This window comes from Vombatus ursinus, unplaced genomic scaffold (assembly GCF_900497805.2).
Source record: "Vombatus ursinus unplaced genomic scaffold, bare-nosed wombat genome assembly UNPS02014863.1, whole genome shotgun sequence".
NCBI lineage: Eukaryota > Metazoa > Chordata > Mammalia > Diprotodontia > Vombatidae > Vombatus > Vombatus ursinus.
The window spans coordinates 8,003,689-8,016,746 of NW_020954641.1; the positions used below are offsets into that span (position 1 = coordinate 8,003,689).

Consider the following 13,058-nt stretch of genomic DNA (forward strand, 5'->3'; position numbering starts at 1 on the left):
GGCACAGTGCCTAGCACTGTAAATGCTTATAAATGTTTGCTGACTTAACTTGGGAACAGATGGCCACCAGGTATTATAGTTCTTTCTGTCTGCATGTCCATCCTCATTTTATAGATAAGGAGACTGAGGCCCAGAGTGGGATAAAGGGTCTCCCTGAGATCACACTGATAGTAAATGGCAGAGTCAGGATTTGAACTGAGGCCCTTGGACTCCTGGTCCTGTGTTTTTGTTTTTCACCATTCTATGATCTTGCCTCTAATACTCGGTGAAGTCTATATCAGTATGAAAACCTGTGTTGACATTTCTGTTCTTGGCTTTAGAGTTTATTTATTTACTTGTTGGCAACTAACTTCCTTAGAGTTTGTTTGCTGATCAGAGTGATGTTTGATTTCGGCAAAGTGATCAGTTGGGTTTGCCTTAGCTTTTTGTTACCAGGCCAGTTGGTGGTGGTGCTTAAATCCCCTTTCTAAATGTGCTAACTACCTCCTTCCTATGAATAGTGATGTAATTAATTTGAGACTGGTCATACACAGCCATGGTATTTATAAAATGGGAGTAAGGAAGAAGAAAATCCTCTCCAACCTCCAAATAGAAGAGGAAGTCTGCAACCTCCAGAGCTCTCCTCTGGGAAAGAAAGATTAGGCCCTTGGGCTGCTGAGCCATTGTCAATGAGCTCTCCAGCTGGCTGGAGAGGAGGCTCAGAGAAGGCGTTTCCTTTTGGTCTTTCTCATATATCCCATAATCTCAGCGTCCTGCTGTTGTCGGTTCCCCAGCTCACATCCTGCTACTGTCTACCAACCCTTCATCCCCCATTTTGGTCCCCAGAGCCTAGCAACATGGTATCTTGGGACAGGGAAGGAGTTAGGGTAGTTTACTTGTGTAGAGGGACTATAGTCTGTGGTTCTTGGTGCTGGGTTTAGGGCTTTAAATTTAGATGCACAGGTATAATGGTGCAATTACTTTGGAATTTACTAGGGTATACACTGTGGTCCATCGTACTTGGTACTGGGTTTAGGGCGTTAAATTTAGATGCACAGGTAGAACAGGGCATGTACGTTGGAGTTGTGTGGGCAGAGACCATGGTCCGTTGTACTTGGCATTGAATATATGGCCTTAGATTCAAAAGTACAAGTAGAACAGGGCAATTACATTGAAGTTTATTTGTGTGGGGACACCATGGTTCACTGTATTTAGTATTTTAGGGCCTTAGATTGAAACACACAGATAGAACTGGCATACATTTTGGAGTTGGAAGGTCTGGATTCCAATCCCACCTCCCATCCTACCGCTTACATGACCTTGGCCAAGCCCTTTGTCTTCCCTGGGCTCAGGTTTTCCCCAAGGTCCACTCTGACTTAGCTCTGGGGGCCGTGAATCATTGTCCCACCATCAGCAGTGGCTTTTGGAACCTGTCAAGGAACAAATTAAGTTCATATGCAGAAGAATTCATAGAATCAAAGCTTTAGAGCTAGAACCCTAGAGTCCACCAAGTCTGACTCGTCAAAAGAGGGAACTGAGGATCAGATTGACATGTCCATAGTCATGCATGTTACATGCGGCAGAACTGGGATTTGAACCCAGGACCACTGGCTCTAAAGCCAGTGCTTTTTCCCACTGCCTCACACATTCCGAGGTTCAGTTTCCTTGCTGTGAAGTGTATGTGGGTGTAGGTGTGGGTAGGGGGCAGGGGACACTGGGTGATTTCCAAAGTCTTTTTCATCTCTCAATCCTGTGATCCTATTAGGGGATCTCTAGAGTCACAAAGTATCAAACAATATCACTTGTCACCCACGTGGACCTTCCCCTGCTGCCATCATGCCCATGTCCACTAAAATTCCTTTCCTGGTTTCATTTTTTTCTATCATTAGTTCATCTGGTTGCGGTCCAGTGTTCATGAGATCTGAGTTAGGTATTCTTAGGCTGTCCTGGGGCTATAGGCTGCTGTGCCTGGTGCCAAGGTTATGGGGGAGACCAAGGCAGGAAGAATCCTTAGGAAATAGCAGTAAGAACTAGCTAGAGTATAGCATAGGGGTGGGGAACCTGTGGCCTCAAGGCCACATGTGGCCCTCTAGGTCCTCAAGTACTGCCCTTTGAATCCAAACTCCATAGAACAAATCCCCTTAATAAAAGGATTTGTTCTGTAAAACTTGGACTCAGTCAAAAGGCCCCGCCCAAGGACCTAGAAGGCTGCAGGTTCCCCACCCATGGTATAGCAGCTGAACACTCATATACCTCAGCCCCAGCCAATCATCTTACAGACTTAGGGTGTGGGTGGTTTCAGAGTAGATTAGGTGAGATGACTTGGTGCCAATTCACCACTTCTCCTAGAAAAGGAATGTGAGTGCATACCTGCCTGTTGGTGGGGCAGTCGTGTTACTTTTGTTTAGAAGGGCTATCATGTAAGAGCTGGCAGATGCAAGACTCCATCTGGTTCCTGCTACTATTCCCTAACAATGCTCTCTCTATTATTTCCCCTATTCCTCTTGTAGCAACCCTGGGGAAACTGGATTGGTGGGTGGGTGGAGCAGGCAATGGTATCAGGTTGCCGGCAGTCTTGGCAAGGGTAGATGGAACCTGAGTAGGGAGAGGCAAACCTATGGGCAGGAACCCAGAAGTGGAGTTGGTCCGGTGTGACCTCTTAGGTTGCTGGGCATTGGTTTCCAGCAATGATCAATGAATGTTGAGACAACTCGGGGATTTTGAAATTTGAAGTTGCTTTTTTACATGTATCTAATGTTTAAGGCAGCCCAGTCTGACAGGGGCTCCTGAAAGACCTGTGACTGAGCCCTGCAGACTGTGGAAATACTGTGGGAGACGGCTCTCAGGGAGCAGAGAGAGGCAAAAGAGGATGAAGGCTGCATTTAACATGGGCAGTGGTGATTAGAGGAAAGATTTATCTGTTACTGCACTCACACACATGCACATGAACAGCCACTCAGGCCTTCCCTGGGGAATAATTTTCTTTCTTTGGTCTTTCCTATAAACATGCTGAAGGAGTAGCTAGGGGCCACTGCCTTTTCTCTCATACTACCACCTTCAGTGATCGAGGAAAGCAATGGTGCCCCTCTAACCCCTAAGGAGAAGAGAAGGTTTTGAAGGCTTAGTAGAAAGGAAGGAAAGAAGTAAACAAGCATTTATTAACCACCTCCTATGTACCAGGCCCTGTGCTAGGCCTAATAGACGTCCCAGGAACTGGTCTGAAGGAGTTCAGAAGTATCTTGGTCGAGAGCTGGGCGTGAAATGGGAAGACTATGGGCATAGAACAAGACAGATGATGTCAGACATAGTCCATATGTAGGCCTGGTTTGCTTAAGTGACCTATTTGTTACAAGGGAGAGTGCTATATTTTGGAAGTGACAACAGTATTAAAACACACACACAAAAGCATCAATAAGAATAAAAAAAAAAAGCAGCAGCCAGGGGCAGATGACCTTCTGCATGTCTAGATGTGAGTAGGATGGTTGCTGAATTCTGGACATTACACGGCAGACCAGGTAGACACTGTCCCCTTCATTTTAGTGGTTTTTGGTGCCCAGATTCTTCAAGCTTTCTAGGTAACTGGAGACTTCTGGGAATGACCACCCAAGGACAGAAGCCATTCTCCACACAGCTGCTAAAGTGATTCCTAAACACAGGTCTGACTGTGCCCCTCTTCCACTCGGTGGGTAATTTCCCGTTTCTCCTTGGATAAAACACAAACCCCTGTTTGCTGTTTACATTTGTTCATAACCTGCCTCTGACCTTTTTTCCCCAGGTTTATTATACGTTACTCTCAATTGAGATAATTTGAGATTACTCTCAAATGAAATAATGCTTGTAAAAAAGCACTTAACAGGGCCTGGCACATAGTAGGTTATGCTTATTCCATCCCCCTTCCCTCCTCCTCTAAATGCACTCTGTGATCCAGCTAAACTGACCTTCTCCTTGCCCTGAGCTCACACATGACATTCCATTTCCCTACCCCACGCCTGGAACGCCCGCCCTCCTTCCCTCTGTCTCTTAGAATCTTGAGCTTCCTTCAGAGCTCAGTTCAAGTGACATTTCCTACTTGAGGCCTTTTCAGAGCCCCCCCCAGCTACCAGTGCCACCCCCCGAAGTTATCTTTATTTTCTATCTATTTGGTATAGAGTTATATATGTTTGTGTTGGCTTTTTTTTTTAATTAAAAAAAAATTTTTTTTTTTTGCTATTTTTTCTTTGGTAAAATTTGAGTTCCTTGAAGGTAGGGACTATTCATTTTTGTTACTATATCTCCAGTGTCTAGCATAGTGCCTGGCACATGATGGGGCATTTAATACTTGTTTTTTGATTGACCCAAATTTGCACTGTCCTACAAAACTGGAGACAAGGGAAACCCTTCACAAAGGGGATGAGGAAGGTCATTTGTATGTTTGGGCAAGTCTCTTGTCGCTCATTCCTTAGCAATAAACTGTGAAGTGAGGTGCTGTGTAGTAACCGAAAGAACACTGAGTTTGGAGTCAGGAAAGACCTGGCTTCAAATCCTGGTTCTCATATTTAATGGCTGTGTGACTATGAGCAAGTTCCTCAACCTTTCTGAGCCAGATGATCAGGATTTGGTGGTTCTCATCAAAGATGAGTCTTCCTCATCTTTGAAATGGGGATGATAACGTTTGCACTGTCCACCTCACACGGCCGTTGCGCTGAGACTAGCAATAGAGCAGTTGCTGATCTGCTTTAGTAAAGGGAGTTTCCTTACCTGGAACAGATTTCATTAGGGAAGTGGTCGACGCTAGCTTATCTTACTGAAAGGTCATTGTCATCTTTCCTGCAGGTGAAGAATGAGGTGGAGAAACTCCCTCGACAGCAACGGAAAGAGAGCATGAAGCAGAAGATGGAGGAGCACACACAGCAAAAACAGATTCTGGTAAGTGGGGCCAACCTAAGCACCAGGTCACTGTGTTACAGTTCTGCAGGGTCTCTGGTTTTCAGCCTTCGCACCTGGCGAGGCCACAGTTTCCTGTTGCAGGATTGAAGCCCGGGTAGTGCCGGCGCCTGGGGACTTGGGAAGAACGAATCTGCTCCAGACCTGCGGGCAGGCCAAGGGAGGAAAAGGAGGGAGGGAGGAACTTGGAGCAGGAATAAGGAGAGGAATTTGGCCAGGTTTGGGTTAAAGAGAAAGAGCTCCTATGTAAGGTTCAGAAGGTGTGGGTTGTCCCTATGCTGTTAGCATCCTAACACTTGCTTCAGTCGTTTATTTTCTCCTATGAGGCGTCTAATTGGGCCAGATTATTTTATCGTCAACTCCGAGAGGCCTAGAACTGTGTTTTGTGAACCTTTATATCCCCCATGGATGCCTAGCATAATGCCTTGTATGTAGCAAGTGCTCAGCCAATATTGGTGGAATGAATGGCCAGTCTTAGACTTGGGTTAAGAGGGAGAAATATTCCTAGGCCCGTCCTGTTCTAGGAAACCTGTGTAGTAAGAAGAATTATCTTTCAGCTATACGATATTTCTGTTGTTTCATACCAGGCTCAAGACAGCTCTCTTATTGGAGTACTGAAAGTAGGGCCCCAAACTTCTCTTGGAGTCTAGAAGTAGTTTTAAGCAAAAACAAAAGGGCATAGTGCTGCAGTAAACTTGAGGAACCAAGTATTCTAAGAGGTGAGCCATACTGGATTCAGTTCAATTCAGCAAGCATTTGCCTAGCACTATGCTAAAAATTAAGAATACAGAGACAAAAAAAAATGATAGTGCCTGCCCTGGGATCTTACATTCTACTAAAGCAATGGAATGAACTCATGAAAGATAAATTCATGAATGACAGAACCCTAATGTTTTATTTGGGGGGATACGTCTCTAACTATTGAGGCTGATGCCAGAGAGAGCAGCCATGCTCCCCCACAGCCTGTCCCTCAGTGCCTAAATCAGGGACAGAGTACTGGTCTGTTTGGGGCAGACAGCGACCAAATGTGTTGCTATTTCTAGGTAAGATGTTCAAGCTGGTGATGTATATACTTGATCTCCTTCTCTCATCCTTGCAGGACAAAGAGTTTGTTGCCAAACAGAAGGGAGACTTGGAGTTAGCTATGAAAATGATCACGGCTGAAAATAGACGGGAGATCTGTGACAAAGAGAGGGAATGCTTGAATAGGAAGCAAGAGCTTCTTCGAGGTGGGTAGAAAGGAAGGGTGTTTTAGTTCGGGCCATATCCAGGATGCACCGCAAGTGCCCTTGAGAAGAAAGAACCACCAAGTTCTGATCATCTGGATTCCTTATTATTGCAAAGCATTAAAACCTAATTGAGATGAATTGCAAAAAATGAGTTTTGTCAATGGCCGGGGAGTGGTAATCACGTACAGCACGCTGTCCATCTGGCACTGAGGGGACGTTCTGATGGAGCAGCTGTTCTGGTTAATAAAGGTTTACTAGATAGATCATATACGTGTGAGGTGATATCCTTTACCCATGGCTTACCAATTTTCATCAAATTAGGAAATAATGAAATACAGTGCTTCAACTAGGCTGAATTGATAATCAAATCTTCCTTTGATTCAGAAAGCCTTCAGGATCTTGTAGCTCCTCAGGGCCACCAGCTATCACTGTTCTATGGACACACTGAAGCACTGCTTAAATGAGATGTGCCATGGATAAAGTGCTAGACTTTGATGGTCAGGCTGTGAGAGGACAAAGAGGGCAAGAGGGCAAGAGAGGACAAAGTGACAGATGTGAGGTTGTCCCATCTCCTGCCCAGGGGACTTATGAATATATAAGTCAGTCTTAAGATCATTCATTCATTCATTCATTGCTTCATCCCATTTCCTTGGTCAATGAAATAGAACTGTGTCCCACAGCCATATATTCATAGAATTTTAGAGCTGTAAATAACGTTAGAGATCATCTAGTTCAATTCCCTCTTTTTTTTTTTTTGTGAGACAATTGGGGTTAAGTGACTTGCCCAGGGTCACACAACTAGTAAGTGTCAAATGTCTGAGGCCAGATTTGAACTTGAGTCCTTCTAACTCCAATGCTGGAGCTCTATAAACTGCACAGGCCACAGAGGTAGCAAGTGGCAGGATCAGATCTTCTGAGACAAAATCCTGTGATCTTCTCCCTACCTCCCTCTGTTGCCCAAGGAAACTACTAGAAGGAGCAAAAAAAACCCCATGGTTTTGAAGGCCCAGCTTGAGCAATCAGTCAGTCAATCAACAAGCATTTATCCCCCAATTATATATATTTTTAATTTTACTTTTTCTCAATTACATGGGAAAATTTTTTTAAACATTTGCTTTTTTTAAATTTTGAATTCCAAATTCTCTCCCTTCCTCTCTCGTCTCCCTGCTCCTTGAGAAGGTAGGCCATTTGATATAGATTATACATCTGCAGTCATGCAAAACATTTCCATGTTAGCCATATTGCAAAATAAAATGCAGACCGCCTGTCCTCCATTAAAAACACACACACACACACACGCACACAGAGGAAACAAAGTAAAAAAAAAATGTTTTGGTATGCATTCAGACTCCACCAATTCTTTCTCTGGAGGTGGATAGCATTTTTCATCAGAGGTCCTTTGAAATTGTCTTGGATCTTTGTATTGCTGAGAATAGCTAAGTCATTCACAGTTGATCATTGTACATTATTACTGTTACTGTGTACAATGTTCTTCTGTTTCTGCTCACTTCACTTTGCATCAGTTCATATAAGTCTTCCCAGGTTTTTTGTTGAAACCGTCCTTCTTGTCATTTCTTATAGCACGATAGTATTCCATCCGAATCATATACCACAGCTTGTTCAGCCATTCCCCAATTGATGGGGATCCCCTCATTTTCTAATTCTTTGCCACTACAAATAGAGCTGCTATAAATATTTTTGAACATATAAGTCTTTTTCTTTTTTCTTTGATCTCCTTGGGATATAGACCTAGTAGTGGCATTGCTGGGCTAAAGGGTGTGCGTACTTACTTCTAAGCCCTTTGGGAATAGTTCCAAATTGCTCTCTGAAACAGTTGGATCAGCTCACAACTCCACCAACAGTGCATTAGTGTCCCAATTTCCCCACATCCCCTCCAATATTTATCATTTTCTTCTTCTGTCATGTTAGCCAATCTGATAGGTGTGAAGTGATACCTCAGAGTTGTTTTAATTTTGCATTTCTGTAATCAGTAGGGCTTTAGAGCATTTTTCCATATGACTATAGATAACTTTAATTTCTTCTTCTGAAAACTGCCTGTTCATATTCTTTGACCATTTATTTCTCAATTGGGGAATGACTTACATTCTTATAAATTTGACTCAGTTTGTATATATTTGAGAAATGAGGCCTTTTTCAGAGAAACTTGCTATAAAATTCCCCCCGCCTTGCCCCCACTTTCCTGCTTTCTAATGTTGGCTGCATTCGTTTTGTTTAAACAAGCATTTATTAAAGCCTACTCTGTGTTAGCACTGAACTAAGCCCTGGAAATAAAAGCCAGAAATGAAATTATAAATAAACAGTACTGCAAATATAGTTCTAAAGAGGTTCCGAGTACTTGAGATCCTCTTTTCTGTCAACCAGTGAGTCAACAGACATTTGATAAAATCTCAGAATTGGAAGAGATCTCAGAAGCCTTCCAGTCCAACCCATATTAGTAATAACAAGCTCACATCTAGATAGATTTTTAGAGCACTTTTCAAATCCATCCTCAGACACTTACTAGGTGTATGACACTGGGCAAGACTTACCCACTCACTTACCCAGACGCCTCTGGGTGCCTCAATTTTCTCATCTGTAAAATGGGGATAATAATACCTACTTTTCAGGGCTGTTTTGAAATAAAATGAGATATCTGTAAAGCTATCTGCAAATCTTAAAGCACCATATACATACTAGCTGTTATTATTAGCATAGCGCCTGGCACATGAGCAGCATTTAGTAAATGCTTACTGACTGACTGACTGATCTGTAAGATTATGATCACAATAACTCGCAGTATTTACCTGGCATGGTTGTTGCGAAGTTCAAATGTCATAGTATATGTAAAGTGCTTTGACCCTCACAACAGCCTTGTGAAGTAGGTGTTATTATTATCTCCATTTTATAGAGGAGGAAACTGAGTCAGACAGCGCTAAAGTGACTTGCCAAGGTTAGATACCTGGTAAGCATCTAGGGTGGGATTTGAACTCGGGTCTCCCTGACTCCTACTCATTCTACGCCTTCTCCACTGCTTCCTTCTACGGCTGCAGAGAGCCCTCTCTAGCATAGTGTCGAGTTGTCATTCATAGGGAAGCTCAGTGACCACTTGTTTCAGGTGTCACAGAGGGGCTTGATGGAGGACAATGAGCAGATCAGGTTTCCTGAAGACTGAAAGGGAGGTGGGAATGGGGAAGACATCCCCTTGTCCTCAGCTGTTCTTGTCCTTTGTCCTGATTGGTTTATCTTCTCTGGGATTGTTTTGTTCTCCTTAGACCGGGAGGCCTCCCTCTGGGAACTTGAAGAGCATCACTTACAAGAAAGACACCAGCTTGTCAAGCAGCAGCTGAAGGACCAGTATTTCCTCCAAAGGCACGAACTGCTCCGAAAGCACGAGAAGGTAGGAGAGCTTCCTCTTCAGGTGACCGAGAGACGGGGGCAGGAGAGTAGCATCCAGGTGACTGCCATCTGGAACATGTGGATGCTAGATTCCGAGTCAGGAGACAACTGGTTCAAATCCTTTCTCCATCCCCCTAACGCTCGTGTGACCGTGGTGAAGGTGGATCATAGCGATGGAAGTGATCTTAGAGATAAGGTCATCTAGGCCACCACCATCTTCACTTTACAGATGAGGAATCTAAGGCCTAGACAGGATGAATGACTTGCTTAAGGTCACAGAGCAAAGGTGAGATTTGAACCCAGATTCTTTGACTCCAAAACCACTTTTTCCACTGTGCCAACCCATCTACCAAATGTAGTTTTCCTCTTCTGTAAAATGAGGAGGATAATTTCTATAGTGCCTACAGAGCTATTAGTATTCTCAAATGAGATAGAATATGCCAAATGCTTTGTAAACCTTAAAAGCACTATATCAAATAACAGCTATTATTAGAGAAGGGAAGGGAAGGGGAGTAAGCATTTATTTGGCACCTACTATGTGCCAGGCACTGTGCTAAACACCTTGCAAATGTCATCTTATTTGATTACTCATTTGTTTTTGTTGTTGTTATTAATGTGGAATGAAGGTGGCTCTGAGAGGGTTATAGGATAGTATCCTGCTGCCAGTGTACCTCATGACCTCTAGCATGGTACAGTGGAAAGAGTGCTGGGTTTGGAGTCACAGGACCTGAGTTCAAATTCTGACTTTTACACTTAATACCTGTAAGACTTTGGGCATACCACAGCTTGTTTGGGCCTCAGGTTTTTTTGTTTTTTGCTTTTTGGTGAGGCAGTTGGGGTCAAGTGACTTGCCTAGGGTCACACAGCTAGTAGGTGTCAAGTGTCTGAGGCTGGATTTGAACTCGGGTCCTCCTGATTCCAAGGCCGGAGCTCTATCCACTGCACTACCTAGCTGCTCCTGGGCCTCAGTTTTGTCAACTATGAAGCGAGGAGCTTGGATTAGATTACTTTGAAGTAGATGCAACTCTCAAAGCTCTTAGCACCTGAAGGATTGATTTGGGACAGAAGGGAGGAAAGGAGGGAGGAAGGTGGAAAGGAAGAAAGGAGGGGCATCTATTAAGCTCTTCATGTATGCAAAGCACAGTGATCCTATGATCTGCTAAATGAAATGATTCCACATGATGACCAGCTTTAAATCTGTGATCATATTATCCTGTTTTTTGAAAGTGAAGTAGAGGTTAGAGCGAAGACTATGCAAGGAAAGAAAAAAGGTCTCTGCCCAGCTCCATAGACCCATCCCCAGTCTAGCATCCTCCTCCTGAATGCCACTTTGGGCTTCAGTATAGCCTTGGCTGTTGGCATTAGGGGAACAGCCTCCCCTTGGACAGGTGCCTACTTTTCTTTTCACAGTGAGGTGAAATGTGTGGAGAACCTTTGCTTGAGAACCTATCGGTTAAGGGCCCTTAGCGGCATTTAAGCACATGGCAGATCATTTAAGGTACTTTCTGGCTCCAAAGCAGGGGTTCTTAACCTTTTGTGTGTATTTCATGGTCCCCTTTGGCATCTAATGAAGCCTCTGGACCTCTTATTAGAATATTTTCAAATGTATGAAATAAAATACACAAAATAACAAAAGAAATCAGTTGTATTGGAATATAGTTATCAAAGAATGTATGCATTTGTGAGCATCCACAGGCAGGCTAAGAACCTCTCAGATGAGCTTTTCCAATAAGACCCAGTACACTGGGAAGGGAAGTATAGGAATGGAGGATGTAAGCATTAGTCAAGATTTCTCTCAAAGCGCTGTCCGGAGAAGTGTCAAGGAGCACAGTTGGCTGGAATAATGCTGAGTAATGAAATTCTCAGTTTTGAGTAGGCCCTGTCTCCTGTTTCGACCCATGGCAGCTGCCATTGGGCTCTTCACACATCTCAGCCTGACCCTGTGGTCACATGACTGATTATCAAAGGGTTTGGAGAAACTGCAGAAATAAATCATGTCCCCCAAAGAGTAACCATCACCCACAGTAAGAGCTTGATATAATGCACTATTAGCCTATAAAGAGGATGTTAGTCTTTTCCCAAAAAACCATCATTCTGAAGGGGTGCTTGCATGTGAGTAGGTAGAAAGACCACTAGCCTGCCCAGTATAGCCTTCTGTTTTCAGCTTGTGTCCAGAAAATAACAACAAACAACAATGATAATAATACCTGGTATTTATGCTGTACTTTATAGCTGACAAAGCACTTACATACACTATGACATTTGAATCTCACAACAATCACGTGAAGTGAGTACTGCAACTTATTGTTATCTTGATCTTACAAATCAGTCAGTCAATAAGCATTTATTAAGTGCTTATTATGAGCCGGGTACAGTGCTAATAGTACTAGTTAGTATTCATATAGCTCTTTAAGATTTGCAGAGAGTTTTACAAATATCTGATTTTATTTTTAAACAACCCTGAGAGGTAGATGCAGCTATTATCTCCATTTTACATGGGGAAATTGAGTCACATGCCTAGTGAGTATCTGAGGCTGCATTTGAATTCAGGTCTTCCTGACTCCAAGTCCAGTGCTCCATCCACAGAGCTACCTAGCAGCCCCTAGCTGTGCTAGGTGTTGGAGATACAAAGTCAAAAAGGAAAACATTTGCCCTCAAAGAATTTACATAGGGAAGAGGAGAAAGGAGGAGGAGATGACTTGTGCTTTTTAAAGCATATTCAGAATATCTACAAAATAAATATAAGGTCAGTGGGGCAGGGGGAGAGACTAGCATCTGGTGGGATTAGGAAAGACTTCATGGTAAAGGTGGTGCTTGAGCAGGAAACCTGGGATGGTAAGAGTCAGAGGTAAGGGCAGCTAGGTGGCTCAGTGCATAGAGCACCAGCCTTGGAGTCAGGAGGACCTGAGTTCAAACTGGCCTCAGACACATAAAACATAACACTTACTAGCTGTGTGACCCTAGGCAAGTCACTTAACCCCATTACCTAGCCAAAAAAAAAAAAGAGTCGGAGGTGAGGTAAGGATTCATTCCAGGCATGGGAGGCAGAGATTTATCCATGTTTCCACAAGTAGCAGGTGCCAGAGGCAAAATCTGAACCCAGATTTCTCTTGTATCGAAGTCCAGTTCTCTTTCCAATATACCAGTTGTTATTTAGTTGTTTTTCAGTCGTGTCTGACTCTTCATGACCCCATTTAGGTTTGGGTTTTTTTTGTTGTTTTTTTTTTTGACAAATAGTGGTATGGTTTGCCATTTCCTTCTCCAGCTCATTTGACAGCTGAGACAAACAGGGTTAAGTGACTTGCCAGGGTCACACAGCTAGTAAGTGTCGGAGGCTGGATTTGAACTTAGGAAGAGGAGCCCTCAGGCCGGATACTCTATTCACCATACCACCTAGCTGCCCCTAACACCACACTGCCTCACAAATCAGGAATAAGGAATGAAGATGAGTCTAGGCAGCAGTGGCATTCCTGTTATAATCCCTAGCCTACCCTGCACCTCCTCTCCTTGATGGTTTTTGTCCTCTAGGTT

The 13,058-nt window shown here is 43.5% G+C and overlaps 1 protein-coding gene across 2 annotated transcripts in view; it reads left to right on the forward strand.

Annotated features, from left to right (window-relative positions):
• STK10 (serine/threonine kinase 10) overlaps positions 1–13,058 on the forward strand; it is a 129,453-nt gene that overhangs the window by 101,928 nt on the left and 14,467 nt on the right. For both annotated transcript variants that reach the window (XM_027841968.1, XM_027841967.1), the window contains exons 13-15: positions 4,792–4,884; positions 6,002–6,131; positions 9,404–9,528. In XM_027841968.1, coding sequence (XP_027697769.1) covers positions 4,792–4,884; positions 6,002–6,131; positions 9,404–9,528 — 348 coding nt within the window. The remainder of the gene's footprint in view (positions 1–4,791; positions 4,885–6,001; positions 6,132–9,403; positions 9,529–13,058) is intronic.